The sequence below is a fragment of the Talpa europaea genome, assembly GCF_964194135.1.
Source record: "Talpa europaea genome assembly, chromosome: 1".
Taxonomy (NCBI): Eukaryota; Metazoa; Chordata; class Mammalia; order Eulipotyphla; family Talpidae; genus Talpa; species Talpa europaea.
In genome coordinates, this window is record NC_140073.1 from 32,461,421 (window position 1) to 32,478,908 (window position 17,488).

Genomic DNA, 17,488 nt, shown 5'->3' on the forward strand with positions numbered 1-17,488 from the left:
CCTGCATCAGCAAGGCAGGGGATTGTTTCTAGGTCATCTGGCAGCCATTCTGAGCTACCACATTAGGGCCAAGCACCCTAGAGGTTTTCATGTACCTGGTGAGTTTGGGTGCTAGTGGCTGCAGTGGAGGTGCCCATCCAGGGAGGCTGGAGCTCCTGCCAGGAGTAGCACCATTGTCTCCCTTCTGGAGCTGTCCCAGTTCTACCCCCATCGTGTTTCTGCTGCGCTCTAAGCCATCACTAGGCAATGGAAGCCATAGAACTGACATTCTGGGGGTCTGGCATTGGCATGGGGTGTGGGTGGGATGCACCCAGGTACCCTGGGTGATCTTTTCTCCTCTGACAGCCCACTTCCCTGACTGCCTACATTCTAGCAGGGCAGATTGCAGTGCAACTGAGGGAAACATGAGGACAGGGACGGGGAGGGCAAAGTGCGCTTGGGGAGTGGGGTTGCCCCTAGTGACCTGACCTCCAGGCCTCTGGTCAGTTCTGGTGGATTAGCTGGAGCATGTAGTGTGGAGTACACAAAATGAGGAGGATCTGAAATCGCTTTCCCAATTCATTGGCCATAGAAGATGTGCCCTCTGCCTCCCTGCCCTCATTTGTTGTCAAGTATGGTTCACTCTTCAGCTATTGTGGGTGTCTTGGGGAAGTAAAGGGCTACTGAAGGGCTGTCTCCTTGTTGGTGAGGGTGCCACTTTGTGGGCCCTGGGCAGATGCATGGATTGGTGCATCAGCACACTGGGTTTCTCTGGCTCTTGTGATCCAGTGGCCTGTGCTTTCCTGGGCCTCCCTAGTCTCACTCCCCAGAAGGAGGCGACACTCCAGAATAAAGGAGCCACCAGGGTCAGCTGGAAGACCCATCCATCAGTGTCCCGTCTCCTTATCCGAGTCTCCTGGCGGGCCTGCAGCTGGCAGCCTTGGGCTTGGCAGTGATTCCATAATTGGAGCCCAAGTCATTAAAAAGCCATTACTGTCTCCTTGTGGTTATCGTTTAGTGCCGCCTAGGACAGCTCCGGCTGGCCAAAGAGCATTGGTGAGAGAGGATGCCTAGGGGAGGTGCTGTGTGGGAGATGAGAGGCAGGGCCCTCTGCTGGGGGCTGCGGGAGGTGCTGAGGCTCTGCTCTCCCTGCAGTCAGCCTTCATTGTCACTGTTCTCTAGCATGCTGCTGCTGTCTGCAGAGGAGTCTTTGCTATTCATCAGGACAGATGTTGTGCGCTCCAGGTACCTGTCAGGTGGAAACACCCACCCCGTGCAAGCTTGTCAGTACAAGCGATTGGCGTCTACCGCCGTCCTTTTTGGTTCTCCCAGAAATGCGGCTGCACCAGGCATCTGCTTGACTCTGCATGGATGCCCCCTCACAGCCGTCCTGTGTGGGTCTTGCTCAGCCAGGCGCTTTCCTCTTCACCAGGCACAAGTTGCTCCCCTGTTCCTCTCCTCCCCCGCCAGTTGCCACCTCCAGTCAGGCCTGCTCTTTCCTTGCATGGCTCCAGCAGGCCTAGTGGTGACTGAGGGGGCGGGCTGCTCTCTAGGCACTTCCAGGGTATCTGAGGTTTCTGGAATCTCTTTTCAGAAGCCGTTGCATTCATCAGTCCTTCTCTGAAGGTCAGTGGTTGAGTCCATTCTGCCTAAAATCTCACTGGCAATCAGTGTTACTAAAGCCTGTGGCTCCTCATCACTCTCCCCCAGCAGGGAGTGCAGGGGACAGAGGAAGAGGAAGTCATGTTTGCATGAAAGCATGAAAGCAGCCTCCCTTCCCGGGGCGTCATGGGAAGTTCGTGGCAGTGGGAGAGTGGGGGGTAGGAAATGCGCCCCACTGCCCAGATAACACCATTGGGAGGCCAGGCAGTGAGAACACTGTGGAGGGCCCACCTGTTGACACTTGAGCAGCCAGTGACCTAGCAGTGCAGAGGCTGCTCTGCCGGTGGGGCCCCACCTCCCAGCTAGACGTCCTGTTTTCTGAGTGACCCTGGATGTTAGTGTCAGCGCCACAGAAGCCCTCTTCTTCTTCTTCTTCTTTTTTTTTTTAAAGATTTATTTATTTATACAAGCACTGGGTACAGTCAGAAGCGTGGGAGGGCGAGAGAATTCACCAGAGCCAGAGCGGGGAACAGAACAGGCAGACTGATGAAGTACACTGCTGAGGGGAGCAGCGGGCGGCAGGAGAGGTCTGCGCACCATGTGGGACCCTCGCTGGCGGCCAGGGATTAAACTGGCGCTGTAGAGGCTGTGGGCAGCTTCACAGCCCAGCGCTCAACCGCTGTGCCACTGGGGAGGCCCAGAAGCCCTCTTCTTTGTCCTGCCCAGGGAAAATGTGAGTGCCCTGTATCATCCCAGGAAACCATGAAATGGCCTCTCCTGCTGGCTGAAAGTGGGGGGTGGGGAGTGGTGTCACATGGGCTGCTGTGGCCAGGCCACTAGCACGTGACTGTGAGAGAGCAGGCCGCCCCGTGCATGCCTGGCACAGAGCTTGGCAAGCAGAGCATAGCTGGCCGGGGCTCTGCGGCTCCCGTCAGCCAGGTGCATGCACAGCCCAGTCTGCAGTTGCATCCCCGTCCTGGAAATAGTGGACTGGCACATGCTGCTTTTGCAGCAGACCACACTCACAGTGGTTTGGGGACTCATCTGCGCAGGTCAGTGTGGAAGCAGATGTTTTGCCCTTGATCATTCCATCAGGCCATCATTTAAGGTGGAGAGACAGTCACAAGAGTTGTAGTGTCTGCCTGACTCACCCCGTGCCTTCACCCTTTGCCCTCCGGCCTGTGGCGCCGCCTTCTGTGATCAGACACTTTCCAAACCAGCAAGCTTGAATTTATAGGAGCTGGCTCCCTGTCCTCCATCCTGGAGGTGCCTTTGGAGAGCCCCAAATGCAGTGGTGTACCCTCTCTTCTAGAAGACCGGGGCCTTGACAGAGCAGCCCCTCTGTCAATTAGTGTTTTCTCCCATGCTCTGGCCGCCAAGGAGCTGGTGAAAGAAGCTGTTGTGTTCAGAGCCCAGATCCCAGTAGGGGCTCTTCTGAGTGCAGAGCAGCCCACAGTGTCAGGAAAGGTCACCTCAGATGCCGAGTAGGTAGAACAGCTGACAGCCAAACATAGACAGTGTCCTCATAGGTTGTGGCCAGGGAGGCAGAGTGGGTGAGGCCTGAGGGGGTAGGGACTGCCTGTAATCTGCAGACTTCCTGCCATTCCCTGGCTGCCTTTCCCCAGCACAGAGACACAAGTAGTTTGGATGGGCTAAAGGGACGTTTCAGCTTGATTGTTCCAGCTGCAAAGTGCTGCTGCTGTCCGGGGAGGTGGGCAGGGTTTCGCTGTATCCTCTGGGTGATTTGACCTCATCTTTCCCCCTTACACATGGCACCTTACTTACCTGCACACAAGCACACCCTCTGTGCCTCTGACACGGGTATCTGTGTGCAGACGAGCCAGGTCTGTGCTCACACAGGCAGATGCACTCGCACCGTTGGCCCCTCCCGCATGTGTACATGTGGGAGGTAAAACTCCTTAGACTTCCCTCAACCTCGAACATGAACCCAGTGCACTTGGGTATGCCTGTGCAGGTGACCCCACCACTTCCATAGGTCTGGGGTGTCCTTCAGGGGTCGACTCCAGGGGTCGACTCCAGCGTAATTAGGCTAGGGCAGCCCAGGGCTGTTCCCAGAACTTAGGTCCTCAGGCTCCATCTCCCCTCCCCCATGCAGCTGGACTCTGTTGACCTCAGCTTTTACAAAACATGGGTGCAGGTCTCATGCATGTCATGGACTGGGAAAAAAGCTAAGTGCTTTGAGTTACCAGCTTCCTGCTTGTTATCTGTCTTCCTAGGAGGCAGGGCCAGTCTGTGTGAGATGGGGCAGTGTGTCCCAAGGCCCCGGGGACTCGAGGGTCTGATACCCTGCTACTCCCGCACCCTGTCTGTTGCCTGCTGACTGCTTGCCTGTGGGCTGTGCATTGATGAACTGTTACCCCCTGCAGACACCCCCACCAGCCCTAGCCCTGCCTGAGGGCCTGGCTGGTCTCAACCTCCTCCCAAAGAAGGGGACCATCAGTCTCGGAGCATTGTCAGCACCGCTCATTGCCACCTAGAGACCCAGAGGGGTCTGCCCCAACCTCCTCCGGAAATGATAAAAGATGGAGGGGGAAGATCTGGTGAGATCTCTGGGTTTGAGATCTGACCTTGGATCTGGTTGCACCTAATGCCTCTGCACAGGGTCCCCTGGATCAGGCCCCACTCATGGCCCATGGGGAAAGTCTCCTCCAGGAGCCATTCTCACTGGTAGCCCTTGGGCAGCAGAGATCACAGCAGGAGTTAAGTTCCCAAGTCACAGAAAAAAGCTGAAGCTTTTTTGTCTGAGCCGACTTCCAGCTAGTAGTGTCCCCCCTCTCCCCTTCCCCAGGTGGGCTCCCCGAGGCCCAGGAGTCACGACGGGAGGGCTTAAAGAACCCAGTTGTGTTGGGGCAGGAGGGACTCTGGGCTGTATCCTGGCACCTGGCGGGCAGGCCCTGAACGCCCTCTCTCCCTCTGCAGTGTCTTAGATGATGAGGGCAGCAACCTGAGGCAGCAGAAGCTTGACCGGCAGGTAAGTGAGGCTGGGGCTGGGCAGTGGTCAGCGCTTGTCAACCTGGCCAGAGCCCAAGCCAGGAGTTCCCAGGAAAGAAGGGAGTGGGCTGTCCTACTGTCTGGGGTGATCTTATACAAGATGAGAGGAGGACCCCCAGAAGAAAGAGGGGTGTGCACTCTCATCAGCTCAGTAGTTACATTATTCCAGTTCACAGGGTTTCTGCCTGCCAGGCAGTTGTAGGGGCTGCCGACAGGGACAGGGGGCCTGACATCTGCTGTGAGCAGCCTTCTCGGCTGTTTTGCTACCTTTTTCTGAACCCCCCAAATCATGGGACCACAGTCCAGAAGGCACAAAGGCACAAAGACCACAGTCCAGTAGGCTGTGGATGCCATTGCCTCCTCTTGAACCCTGCCAGCAGGGCCTTCTCTTCAGTCCCATGTGGAGGCCCCTCCCTCCAGGTGGAGGTGGTGGGCTGCCCTCTCCAAGCACCCCAACCTCTGTGCCATCTGCCATCTCTGTAGCGGGCCCTGCTGGAGCAGAAGCAGAAAAAGAAGCGCCAGGAGCCCCTGATGGTGCAGGCCAATGCTGATGGGCGGCCCCGGAGTCGGCGGGCCCGGCAGTCGGAGGAGCAGGCCCCCCTGGTGGAGTCCTACCTCAGCAGCAGTGGCAGCACCAGCTACCAAGGTACACCCTGCCTGCTGTCCCAGGGGCCACCCAACTGGGTGGCCCCTGTGCTGCAGCTCCACACTCCCCCGCCCCCGCCCCCCGCATGCTTTAGGGAGCTCAGGGACTTCTTGCTGACCTTAGCTGGGGTCGGGCTCCTGCCAGGCTGAAGGTGGCTCCCAGCCCAGGTGGAGCAGGGCGGGCAGGGGGAGGCTGGAACCTGGAGCTTGGGCTGGAACTTCATGGGTCTAGGAGTTGAAAGTTCATGGTTCTGACTGGAGTGATTCGCTGAGAGCCGGAGGCCGCTGCCAGGAGCTGAGTCTGCTCCCCGCTAGGGCTCTGCATCCCGAGAGAAACCCCTCTCAGCATCCTGCCCCACACCAGCAACACCCCTGTTCCCTCCTCTCCGTGGTCTCTCCACACCCTCGGTTTACCTGGCACTGACCTGCAGCCTCCAGCTCCCATCCTTACGCTTAGCAGACCCCCCTTCGGGGCGAGTGTCTGCAGCGCATCCCGGGAGGGGGTATGGACTCAACTGCCTCCCTGTGCTCAGGACCATCGCCTGCTTAGGTTATGTGTACCTCGGGTCTGCCAGAGGCTTGGTCTCTGAGCCTGGAAAAGGGATTCAGACCCAGTTCACACTGCCCCCTGTGGGTGTCAGCAATCCTGGCAGCTTCCTCACCCACTGACTATCGTGGCTTTTGCAGTTGGGAAGAACCTCAGCGACCTTGGTGCCTCCTTCTCTAGCTTCAAGATCTGGAGCCTCCAGCCAGGGCAAATTGCTGATCATTGCCTTTTATCAGACAGCGTTGTCAACTAACTGCCGGGCCCCTCTTTTCACCATATCCCCTGGCCCACAGCCTCTCAGGTTCTACTAATGCAGCCCTTAGCCCCCTGCATCCCCTTGTCTGCCTAGACAGACAGCTGTGTCTTGTCTGCAGCTTTAGACCCTCCCCTAGCATGCCAGTGGGGCCCTCTCTGAAGAAACCCCTAATAATAAAGTATGACTCAGTATTTCCCAGTGGCGGGGCATGGCACTAGCTGCTTTGCCTGCATTGTCTCATTCACAGTCACTCACAAGTCCCACATGATCAGGTAGGAGATGGCTCTGAGGATTCAAGAACTTGCCCATGGTAGGCTTCTAGAAAGCAGCGGGGTGAGCCCAGGAACCCAGGCCTGTCTGACTCCAGGCTCCCTGAGAGGACCGTCCACAGTAAATCCCCTGCTAGTGCTCCCAGCTCAGCACTGGCTGTTCCACGTGGAACTGGCCCCAACCCCACCCTTTCCCAGCAGCCCCCTTGTGTGCCTGTGTGGATATGCCCAAGGCTGGTGGTGGTGCCCTGCAGAGAAGCCACCTGCTGCCCTGTGGACATCACAGCCCCTGCTCTGCCAAGGCTACAGCTGGACTGGGAGTGGCTCCTAGGGCCTTGGGCCCTTGCTGTCTGTTATGCCAAAGGCTGGTGTCACCAGGCTTTAAGTCTGCAATTTGTCATTGTGCAGGCTTTTTGGTAGTTGTCTTGAGAGTGCCGATGGTGCCAAGCAGAACCAGGACTCAGAAACTAGTGCCTCTGGAGGGAGCACCACCCTCGTCAGAAGACAGGGTTTCTGGTCTACTGGTCCCCTGCTCCTTTGTGACTGAGCAAGTCACTTTTACCCGCTGAGTCTGCTTCCTCCCCAGTGAAGTATGAAAAACTCTGTCTCAGGGCTTTGAAAGTTGAAGCAGCCGCCGGTGTGGCCAGGGCCCAGTTAGCCGAAGGCTCTTCCTTGGAAGACTGCAGAATAAGCTGGTGGTGCTGCTTCTCTGGGCCCAGGCTTTGCCAGCTCCAAGCGGAGGCTTGGGGATGCTGCTGCGCATGTGGCTGGTGACCTGGGGCTGCTGTTTCCAGGAGCATCCCTGCCGCCTCCAAACGTTAGCTGCCTGCTGCACTGCCCTCTGCTGGCTGCTGGCCTTACGTGCACGGGACTGTTCCCAGAGGCCAATGAGGGAGTTGAACGTGACTCTCATGTGTCCTGGTGAACAGTTTTCCACCTTTTGGCCATGCGCAGTCACTTATACATTCATCCATTTTTTTTTTCTTTTTAACTTGAGAGTAGGTTCAGCAGGTTTTTTTTTATATTGGGATATAATTGACCTAAAATATATTAGCCTCAGGTATAGTAGGAAATGATTCTCTATTTGTATGTAATGTGAAATGATCACCACAGCAAGTCTAGTTAGCACTGGTCAGCATACCTAGTTACACGCATTGCTTAAATATTTATTGAGGCCTGCTTTGTATCAGGTTCTGGATTAGAAGCTGGGGGTCCATGGTGAGACCCTGGTCTCTGCTCTCTCCTGAAGTTTAAGATCTAGGAGGCGAGAGGGAGTTAAGCAAGTCTGCTCAGGTGTGCAGAAGCAGCCAGGCCCTGCGTGAACCACAGCCTGATCCCAGAGGGGAGTCAGAGAAAGCTTCCCTGAGGTGGGAATCACCTGAGCTGGAATCTGCAGGATAAGAGGGAGTTAATGGGGCATTGGGGTCAGGGTGGGGGTGGGGTGGGGGTGACACAGTAGTGAGGGCAGCCCAGGCAGCAGGAACAGCTAGAGCAAGGCCCCTGTGGACAGAGGGAGTCCAGTGTGAGCAAGGTGCTGAAAGACCCTGCAGTGGCAGGGAGTTGTGCGCCCCGGGGGTGAGGGGTGTAGTTAGGCCAGGGTGGGGGTGGGAGGTGGAGGCTGGTCTCCATTATCAGGACAGTGAGAAATCAGACTAAGCCTTTCAAGGACTTGTCCAGCTGTGACCTTCCAGACCTTGCTATTGGTGGATGCTGTTCCTTGTATCCCCTAGTTAAGCTGCTGCCCCATGGCTCATCCCCAGAGGGCCTATGCAAACTCCCTAGAGCACTTGCCTGGTGTGGTCTCTTGCAGAAGATACAGCCTTTCTGTCTCCACCCACCATCTGCAGTGACCCACATCCGCCCTCTCTGCTTCCCTGCCCGGGCTCAGTCTGTTGGTGCAGGCTTGGGCTGTTCTGCTTTTCAGTTGATCACAGCTTGACCAGGCCTTTGACTGATGTGCTGGGCCATGCTCGGTTGTCCCAGGTGCAGATGAGCTGGCGCTGACTCTGTGGGCCCAAGAGGCGTTCAGAGGCCCTGTGGGGCTTGGGTGGTGGTGCGGGGACCTGGGAGTGCTGTGATGGAAGTGTGTTCCAGCTGGAGCTCTGGTCTCACCTCGTGTCCCCTCTCCCTCTCTCTTCTCCCCTCCCCCCTCACTCCCACCCCCCCCCCAAACCTTGGGCTCTCTCCTGAGCAGTTCAAGAGGCCGACTCACTCGCCACCGTGCAGCTGGGAGCTGCTCACCCGACAGCACCAGTCACAGCCAAGAGAACCAAGGCAGCAGCTGCAGCGGGGGGCCAGGGTGGGGCCTCTAGGAAGGACAAGAAGGGGAAGCATAAAGGTTGGCTCCTCTTCACTACCACCCGTCCCTGGAAGTCTGGCCCTCACTCTTGGTTGGGGGGTGGAGATTTACCATCTTCCAGACTTAGAGGTGGGGGACAGCACAGGAGGCCCCAGCGAAGGTACAGAATGGCATGCGGACCCACCTAGCTGGCTCATAGGACCTCCGGGCTGGCTTCTGGGTATAGGCATGCCCGCCTTACTGCCAGGAAGTGAAGTCCAGCTCAGCTGTGACTCAGAAGCCCTTCTGCTTGGCCTGAGCTCCCTCTTCCTCCATCCTGACTACTGGAGATCTCATTCAGTCTGGGCTAGGACACCCACCTCACTCCCCCAGGCAGCCTGCACCATCTTGTGCAGTGCTCACTCTTCACGCGTGCTTCCTCAGCTCTGCCGTAGCTCCAGCCCCACCCTGTGGGTCTGTGGACCCTTCTGCTCCCTCCACTCCTCTCTCTCTCCAGAAAAGACTCCCAGAGAGCAAAGACAGGTACGGTCACCCCCACCCGAGTCCCATCTGTGCTGGCTGGATGCCTCATTTCCTGAACCCTTTGTGCAAAGGGCACAATTTCCAGGCAGTGATTTCTGGGCCTCCAGGTCACAGCTGGGAGTGGTGTCAGGCTTCACAGGTGTCCTGAGCTGAGTGAGCATGTGGGACACAGCCCCCTGAACAGGGGGCGCCACCTGTGTGGACCCAGCCTTCTTTTGCTGAAGCTGCAGCCCCTGAGCAGAGAGATCCGCATGGGGTGGAGGGCCTCCATGGGGAAGTGGTATATGCCAACCGCAGTCTTAAGAGATCCAAATGTTTTTTTAACAGTGTGTGTGTCACTGTGCATGTGTCTGTGTGTGTCTATGTATGTGTGTATGTGAGAGTGTGTGAGAGCGAGCGAGGACCAGCGCTGGCACGTGGAGTTGACATGGCTGTGAGCGAGTGGTGACCTCTGCTGTGGTCTGGATCAACCTTTTCTTCCAGCCTGTTTTTTGCCACATGCAGTTGATCTTGTAGAAGGCTGCTGTCGCCTAGGGAGGGAAAGCATTCACAAGAAATGAAGCCCATGTTCCTTCATCACGTACAGATCGTGAAGAGGCTGGCAGCTGTCATTAGCTTTTTTAAAATCAGTTTTGTGAATCAAGTATTTCAGAGAGTCTCCCCAGCTCATCCCTCACCTACTTGCTGGACATCTGAGGATCCAGACCCTCCCTCACCCCTCCCTGCCCCCCCAGCTGGGACTCAGGAATGTCCCCGGCCTGCAGGCACTGGCGGGCCAGCAGAACTGGCAGAAGACAAGTCCGAGGCCCGAGGCCCGGTGCAGATCCTGACTGTGGGCCAGTCGGACCATGCCCAGGACGCAGGGGACACGGCAGCTGGTGGGGGCACACGGCCCAGCGGGCAGGAACTCCGAACCGCGATGCAGAGGAAGGGTGAGCCCCGCGGGGGTCCAGCGACACCCCCTAAAGCTCAGTCCCAGGTTCTCATGTGTATCCTCTTTCAGGATCAAGGCCCTCCTGTATCTGCACCAGCCCCTCCCCAGCCCTGGTCGGGGCCACACTTGGAGACCAATAAGAAACTTGGGCAGGGGCTCCTGATAGGGGTTCCTCCAGGCCAAAGGGAAAGAAATATGCACTAGAGTACCCAGCTCTCGGTTCTGCCCACCTCCACCCTCATCTGCGCCAGGAAGGCCCAGGTTTGAGGACAGATCCTCCCTCCCTTTGTTCCTTTGAAAAATCTCCCTGTGCAGAAAGTTCCCCTTATGTCAGATGAACTGGGGGAGAACGGGGCCAGGATGCCAAGAGGAAGGAAAAATCTAAGAAGCCTGCTGCCCTGATGACTTCCCTGTAAGCCCTGCCCTAGGCAGCCTCGTGTGGGGAGCAGAAGGGACCCAGCAGAGCCACACACACTCCATATCTGGGATGGCTTCCTGGAGACGGGGTGGTCCGGGCAACACGGGGCAGGGGATGGCATTCTGGGTGGGGGGAGCATGTAGGAGTTGGTGGGCCCACATGTCAGACGGAGTAAGAAGCTGAGCCTTTCCCGAGCAGATTCCATGGTCTTGTGCAGCCAAGCCTCTAGTGGGCCTGAGTCAGAAATGGAGGTTCCCAGCACAGGATCAGGTCAGTGCAGGCCTGGCTACAGAGGAGACAGGCCCTGCCTGCAGGAGAGAAGGGGCTCGATGGCGGGCCTGAGCTGGAGGTGGGGATGGAGGGGCACATCCTGAGGATGGTGACCAGCCCCAGTCACATGTATACCTGAGATGTGCCCTTGTGTTTGTTTGGCTGTGTGTGTGAGAGAAAGTGTGTGTGTGAGTGTCTCTGTGTGTGTGTGGGGGGGGGGCAGTGTGCGCGGGTGTGTCTAGGTGGGTGGCCAGTGCATGGAGGTGACCGCTTACCCTTCCTACTCCTCTTCCTGCCCAGGCATGTCCAGCAGCATGAGCTTTGAAGAGGAGGAGGAGGAGGAGGAGAACAGCTCCAGCTCCTCCCAGCTGAACAGCAACACACGCCCCAGCTCCGCCACTAGCAGGAAGTCCAACAGGGTGAGCGAGGTGCTCCGGCCCGGCAGGAGGGCGGACGGCAGTGTTCACAGGTCATTCGGGCCGGAGGGACATGACTGAGAGGACATGATGGCCTGCCTCCCCTTCTCTTCGGCCAGGCCACGAGGGTGGGGTTGCTGGAGGAGCTGGAGTTGGACATGACGACCCCTGAGAATCTGCCTTAACCCCACCTCCACCGCAGGGACTGCTGAGGCCAGGGCAGGGATGCTGGGCCCATATCCCAGGGTCCCTGCCCCGCCTCCCACCACATCACCAGACAGTTTAGGGTCCCAGACCACCAGTTCAGCTGCCTAGGGTCTCTGGGGCTTAGGGTGCCCTTTTCTCCCCTGCAGGAGGCTGCCTCGGCCCCCAGCCCAACAGCCCCAGAGCCATCAGTGGATGTTGAGGTTCAGGACCTTGAGGAGTTTGCCCTGAGGCCAGCCCCCCAGGGTATCACCATCAAGTGCCGCATCACACGGGACAAGAAGGGGATGGACCGGGGCATGTACCCCACCTACTTCCTGCACCTGGACCGTGAGGATGGCAAGAAGGTGAGGTTGGCCTGCACAGGGCTGTCACCCAGGCTGGTGTGTAGTCCCGGGGCCAGACTGTGGCTAGAAGTGTCAGGTCTCACACTGACCTTTCAGTTGCCCAAAGGAACAAGCACCTCCTTGTGGGCCCAGCATGCACCTTTGTGTTAGCCAGAGCACATGTGTGTGCATGTGCTCGGGAGCTGGAGTTGGGGGGTCACGCGTGCTGGAATAAGGGTCATCGGTGATTGTGGGCTGACCAGAGGCGGGTCTGGAAAGTGACCTACTCCACTCCCCAAGGTGTTCCTCCTGGCGGGAAGGAAGAGAAAGAAGAGTAAAACTTCCAATTACCTCATCTCTGTGGACCCAACAGACTTGTCACGAGGAGGGGACAGCTACATCGGGAAACTGAGGTACCTGCCCTTCCTGGAAGTGGGGGGAGGGGGGGTAGGTCAGGCTCTGTGAGGGCAGCTCCTGTCCCCAAAGGGCCGCCTGTGTCCATCAGATCCAACAGTGGCCCGAGGTCTGTGCCAGCCCACAGCCAGACTTGGAGTTATGCTTTGCATAACCTGCCTGGGAGGTGCAGGTCCCCCGAGAGGGACTGACTATACCCCAGATGTCGCTGATGATGTAGCCACCATGCAGAGCTGCCTTGGCCCCATGTTCAGTGCCAAAAGACAGGGCTTGAAAGAAAAGAGCCATAGCGACCTTGGGACTAGGGAAGAGCCTCAGGAGGAGGGAGGGCTTGCTGAGAAACAGGGCCAGATTTGGGGAGCAGTGGTCAAAGCTTAAAGGAAAGGAGCTAAAGCTGGACATAGAATTGGCTCAGATCACAGGCTGCATGGGAGAGAGGAGACCATCCCATCTGCTTCCACAGCGTGCCGAGTCCCCACTACAGTCTTGCCGGATGCCATTCTGCTTGGTCTCCTCCCATTAGGGGAGCACCTCATTTCTGTGGAACCCACATGTATTTCCCTGAATTTCCCTCACTGATCTGAGAGGCCCTGTGGTTAATGCAGAACAAGTCCAGCTGGGCCTCTGGGCCTCTGCCTATGAGCAACTTCACAGATGGGGACCCAGTGAGTCCCCTAGATCTGCCCCTGGCCCAGCCCACAATGCTTTGTGGCACTTTGTGGGAGAGACTGAGCTAGTGTGGCTCTGGGGCAGCGCGTACACGATCCCGTCCTGATTGTGCCTGCCCTTCAGGTCCAACCTCATGGGTACCAAGTTCACAGTTTATGATAATGGAGTCAACCCTCAGAAGGCATCATCCTCTACTTTGGAAAGTGGAACCTTGCGTCAGGAATTGGCAGCTGTTTGCTACGTGAGTGTTGGGTTCTGGGTCTCTCCTCTCCAAGTTAGACCTAACACCCAGGACTTGCTGCCTGATCTGGAGACTGTTCATCTATCTTGGTGGGTGGACAAGGCTGCGCAGAGGTGGGCAGCCCTTGCCTGGACGGGGGCCCTGGCCCTTTCCTCCTAATTTATAACTCAGGCTCCCATCTGCCTGGGGAGCTCTGGGAACCTGAGTGCTCCCAGGGAAGGAGGCAGCAGGAGGCCCATTCATGTTGGTGCCTCTCCAGTCCTCCCTTGGCATCCCGTCCTGCAGGGACTACAGGCCTTTGCATAGTTGTCTCACTGGGTGCTCAGCATGAGCTCCATCGATCCTGTTTTTTTTAATCACGTAGATGAGGAAACTGAGGTTGGGTCACTTGCCAGTGTGACACAGCTCATCAGTGACCAAACTGGAATATAAACACAGGGCATTTTTTCACCTCATTTTTAAAATGAGGGATTGGTACCCCCAGCAACTTGCAGTGAGGTGGTACTTGGAGGCTGAATGGGAATCCATAGCTATTTGTGTGGACCTATGATGCCACCTGCTGGTCAAGCTTGGGAAGGCAACTTGAATCTCCAACAAATAAGAACCCGAACTACATCCCAAGGACCTGGAGGCACTGAGGATGTAGTAGTGATCGAAGCAGACATCCATTTACTCTCTTAGGGGGAGAGTGGGGGAGACAATCTATAAAACATAAAAATTAAATGCTAGAAGGAAAAAATGAAGTAGGGAGGAGGATCTGACAGGTCCAGAGCTTTTAGGAAGGATGGTGGGGGCATCTCTCTAAGCTGCCACGTGGGCAAAGTTCAGAAAGAAATGAGAGCCCGTGTGTAGGTGTCGGGGAGAACACAGCGAGCACGGAGGTCCCGGGCACTTGGTATGTAGGGGGAGAAGCAGGAGGGCAGGGTGAATGCAGGGGAGAGCAGAGGGAGGTGATTGGGCCATGATCATTTCAGGCCTCACAGGTCAAGGTCAAAGCCAGCTTTTACCCTGACATAGAGACCGCGTGCTGCTGTGTGCGGAACAGATGGTGGGAGTGGAGGCTGGACGGGGCCACAGAGGGCAACAAGATCAGTTAAAGGCTCTCACCATGGCCTGTGATTGGTGGTGCCAGTGAACAGGTCAGACCTTGGTTTTAATTTGGAGGTAGAGCTGACAGCATTTGCTGGTGGATTAAAAGTGGGTGTGAGGGAGAGGGAGGAGCCGGGAGTGACTCCAAGTAGTTTGCCTGAGCAAACAAGAGAGGTGAGGAGGACTCGGAGCAGAGCTGCGTTTGGCAGCTGGAGACTCAGGACCTCAGTTCTGGACAGGATGCGTTAGAGATCCTGTTGGACCTCCTAGTAGATGGTGAAAACCAGTTCATCATCCCCATTCCCTTTCCCCCTCCCCAGTCTCCAGTAGGCAGGCAGAGTCCTCAGATGGCCGGTGCTGAGCTCTGTCTCTCTCTCTTTCTCAGGAGACTAATGTCCTAGGCTTCAAGGGGCCACGGAAGATGAGTGTGATTGTCCCGGGCATGAACATGGTTCACGAGAGAGTCTCCATCCGACCCCGCAATGTGAGTCTCTGCCCTGCCGCACCCCTTCCTGTCTTCCCAACCTCTCCATGAGCTTCTAGGATAATTCCTGCTGGTGCATGTAACGTAGGAGACACAGTGTGAGGAGCCCCAGGGGTCTAGGGAGATCTAGGGACCCTCGCCCCCGGGACAGAGCTCTCTTTGGGGTGGTCATGGTGCCACAGCCTGGGCGTGGCTCAAGTAAGCTGCCCTCCCAGGAGCATGAGACGCTGCTGGCACGCTGGCAGAATAAGAACACAGAGAGCATCATTGAGCTGCAAAACAAGACACCTGTCTGGAATGACGACACCCAGTCCTACGTGCTCAACTTCCACGGTCGTGTCACTCAGGCCTCCGTGAAGAACTTCCAGATCATCCATGGCAATGACCGTGAGTGTCTGCCCCTACTCTCTCCTGTCCACATGCTACCTGGCCCCCTTCGCTCAGATTAAGCTCACCTAGCCCAGCCCATACAGGCCAGAGTTTAAAACTGGTTACACGGCTTAGGTTAGATATGAAGAACTGCGTAACCACGACTGGGAGGGCCTGCAAGAACCTTCCCTGGAGCCCTGCCCCTCTCATCTGTGCACTCGGCAGTCCTGTGTACATGGAGGCACCCTCTGAATGTTCTTTCTCCTCTTCCCCCATCTCCTGCTGTCTGTTCGCATCTCTCTCCTTTGTCATCTCTCTCTCTCCCGCCCCTCCCTCCGCTGCTCTGTTGTGCCCACTTTTAATTTCCTTGGCATATCTCTGTCTCACTTCCTTTCCCTCCTTGTGGTTTGGGTGTCTGTCCTTCCACATCTCCACCACCCTTGCCCTGGCTCTCTGTCTGTCTTCCTGTCCTGCCCGGCTCCAGCGGACTACATCGTGATGCAGTTTGGCCGGGTAGCAGAGGATGTGTTCACCATGGATTACAACTACCCACTGTGCGCGCTGCAGGCCTTTGCCATTGCCCTGTCCAGCTTCGACAGCAAGCTGGCCTGCGAGTAGAGGCCTCCTCGTGCCCCTTGGGGTTGCCCAGCCTGGAGTGGAGCCGCTGCCTGCCGTGGAGACAGCCCTGCCTGCTCTCTGTACATAGGCCTCCTGCCAGATGAACCTCTGGTTCTCAGTGGGCTCCGTGGCCCAGCCAGCCAGGATCTGGCTCCTCGGTCCCCTCTGCCAAGGCAGAGGAGTCGGTGGGTGTGTGTGAGGAGGGACCAGAGTGTATTATTTGTGAGCCCCAAGGTCAACACACACCCCACTCGGGTGGGTCCTGCTGCTATGGTGTTTGCCATGTGGGGAGACCCCTTCAATCGGGAAGGCAGGAAGTGGTGTAGAGGGAGAGGAAGCACAACGCAGGGCTGAGGCCCCACCTTCCCTGTGGCCCAGGATTCGGAAGACAAGGGGACCCCACAGCAAGGGGCTCAGTGAGTGTGCGTGTCCGTGGTAGGCGGTGTGGCCACGCGACCCGGCAGAGTGCATGCTGACCAGGTTGGCCCTTCCAGCTGCAGAAGTTCTCCAACTTCAGAAAACCTTAGCCAAGACTGGGAAAGGTTATGGGGGGCAGGGGTGGAGGAAGGCGAGTGGAGGACCCTGCCAGGACCGCAGAAGCCTGGCTGTCAGTGACTGTGGGAGCTGGCCGCAGGCTCTGGCTCAGTTGATGTCTCTAGGTTTTCTCTGTGCTCTCAGGCAGTGGACAGCTGGCCCTTGAGGCCCAGCGTCTGAGAGAACAGAGCTTGCAGGAAACAGCCTCCCTCCATGGGGACTGACCAGGAGCCTGGTTGGCTACCCCTGGAGCGCTCTGCCCAGCAGCCCCTGCACAACCCCCAGGAAACAGATGGGGCCCGGGCCCCCACCCCTAGACTGCACACAGATCGGTGCGCCGGGCTCCTGTTGGCAAGGCACCTTTCCTGGGCCATGGCACGCTCCAGGAAGAACTGCTGGTCTCAGGACAGACCGGCTTCAGGTACTCTTTCCAGCCCTGCAGCACCCAGTGTGGCCAGCTGAGGTCGTGGATGCCGAGGCTTGTGTGTGGTTCTTCTTGGGTGGGAATAGTACAAGTCGAAGACGGCAGGGAATATTTTGGACCCAAGGAGATCAGAGGTGGCAGGACCCTTAGAGCTCAGCTAGAACCACCCTGTCACTTCTGGTCGATCGTGCTTGGAAAGTGCATCACCTGGTTGGTTTAGTGGCAGAGTTCAGAACCCAGCTCTCTTGGTTTCTTTGTTCCACAGTCTTCCCCGAGAAACAGCTCTCCCTGGCTCTCTGGCCTTCCTGGGACCCAGATCACATATCTTCCTCCTCTCGCCTATGCCAGAGAATTAGGACTGTCAGCACTGATGCAGGAAATTGAAACCATTTCCATGGGAAGCTGGGCAGTTCCTTGCTGAAAAGCTGCCTGGCTTTTTACAGGCCAGTCTGATCAGCACTGGCCCTTGTCCAATTCCTCCCTGAGGGCAGGCCCTGCAGGGCGGCTGGCCTGTCTCTGCAGGTGATGATGGGGTGGAGTGTCCGGGGCTGGGCCTATCTCTCCCCCCACCACATTTCTCCATAGAGGGCACCAGCTACCCTGCATGCTTGGAAGCTCCAAGCTCTCGCCTGCTTGTCCCTTACCCCATCAGAGGCTACTTACCTCGTTGGAGATCCATGGGAAGCAGGCAGGCGTTATTCTTCACTTCTTCACTTCACTGCAGCCTGTTTGGACAGGCTACGTAGGATTTAAAAAAAAAAAATGAAAAGCATATTTGAAACATGCTAGTGAGGCTCCGTAATGGGTGCCGAGGTGGTCTGGGCTTGGGTGGAGGTAGTGTGCTCTCATTTCCTTGTGATCTACCTTGAGTGCTTGAAGACAGGCCTACCTATTCCAGCTTGGACCTGCCAGCACCTCGGGCCTGTGTCTTTGTGAGAAGCCCCTCC

The 17,488-nt window shown here is 57.1% G+C and overlaps 1 protein-coding gene across 1 annotated transcript in view; it reads left to right on the top strand.

Moving 5' to 3' along the window:
• Positions 1 to 15,666, top strand: part of TUB (TUB bipartite transcription factor) — a gene marked incomplete at its 5' end in the record, with an annotated part of 57,289 nt that extends 41,623 nt beyond the window's left edge. The window contains 11 exon segments of the mRNA XM_084236971.1: positions 4,522 to 4,573; positions 5,077 to 5,239; positions 8,505 to 8,648; positions 9,896 to 10,063; positions 11,054 to 11,172; positions 11,523 to 11,720; positions 12,000 to 12,112; positions 12,906 to 13,023; positions 14,498 to 14,596; positions 14,812 to 14,983; positions 15,450 to 15,666. Coding sequence (XP_084093097.1) covers positions 4,522 to 4,573; positions 5,077 to 5,239; positions 8,505 to 8,648; positions 9,896 to 10,063; positions 11,054 to 11,172; positions 11,523 to 11,720; positions 12,000 to 12,112; positions 12,906 to 13,023; positions 14,498 to 14,596; positions 14,812 to 14,983; positions 15,450 to 15,583 — 1,480 coding nt within the window. The 3' untranslated portion in view covers positions 15,584 to 15,666.
• Positions 15,667 to 17,488: the final 1,822 nt, after the last annotated feature.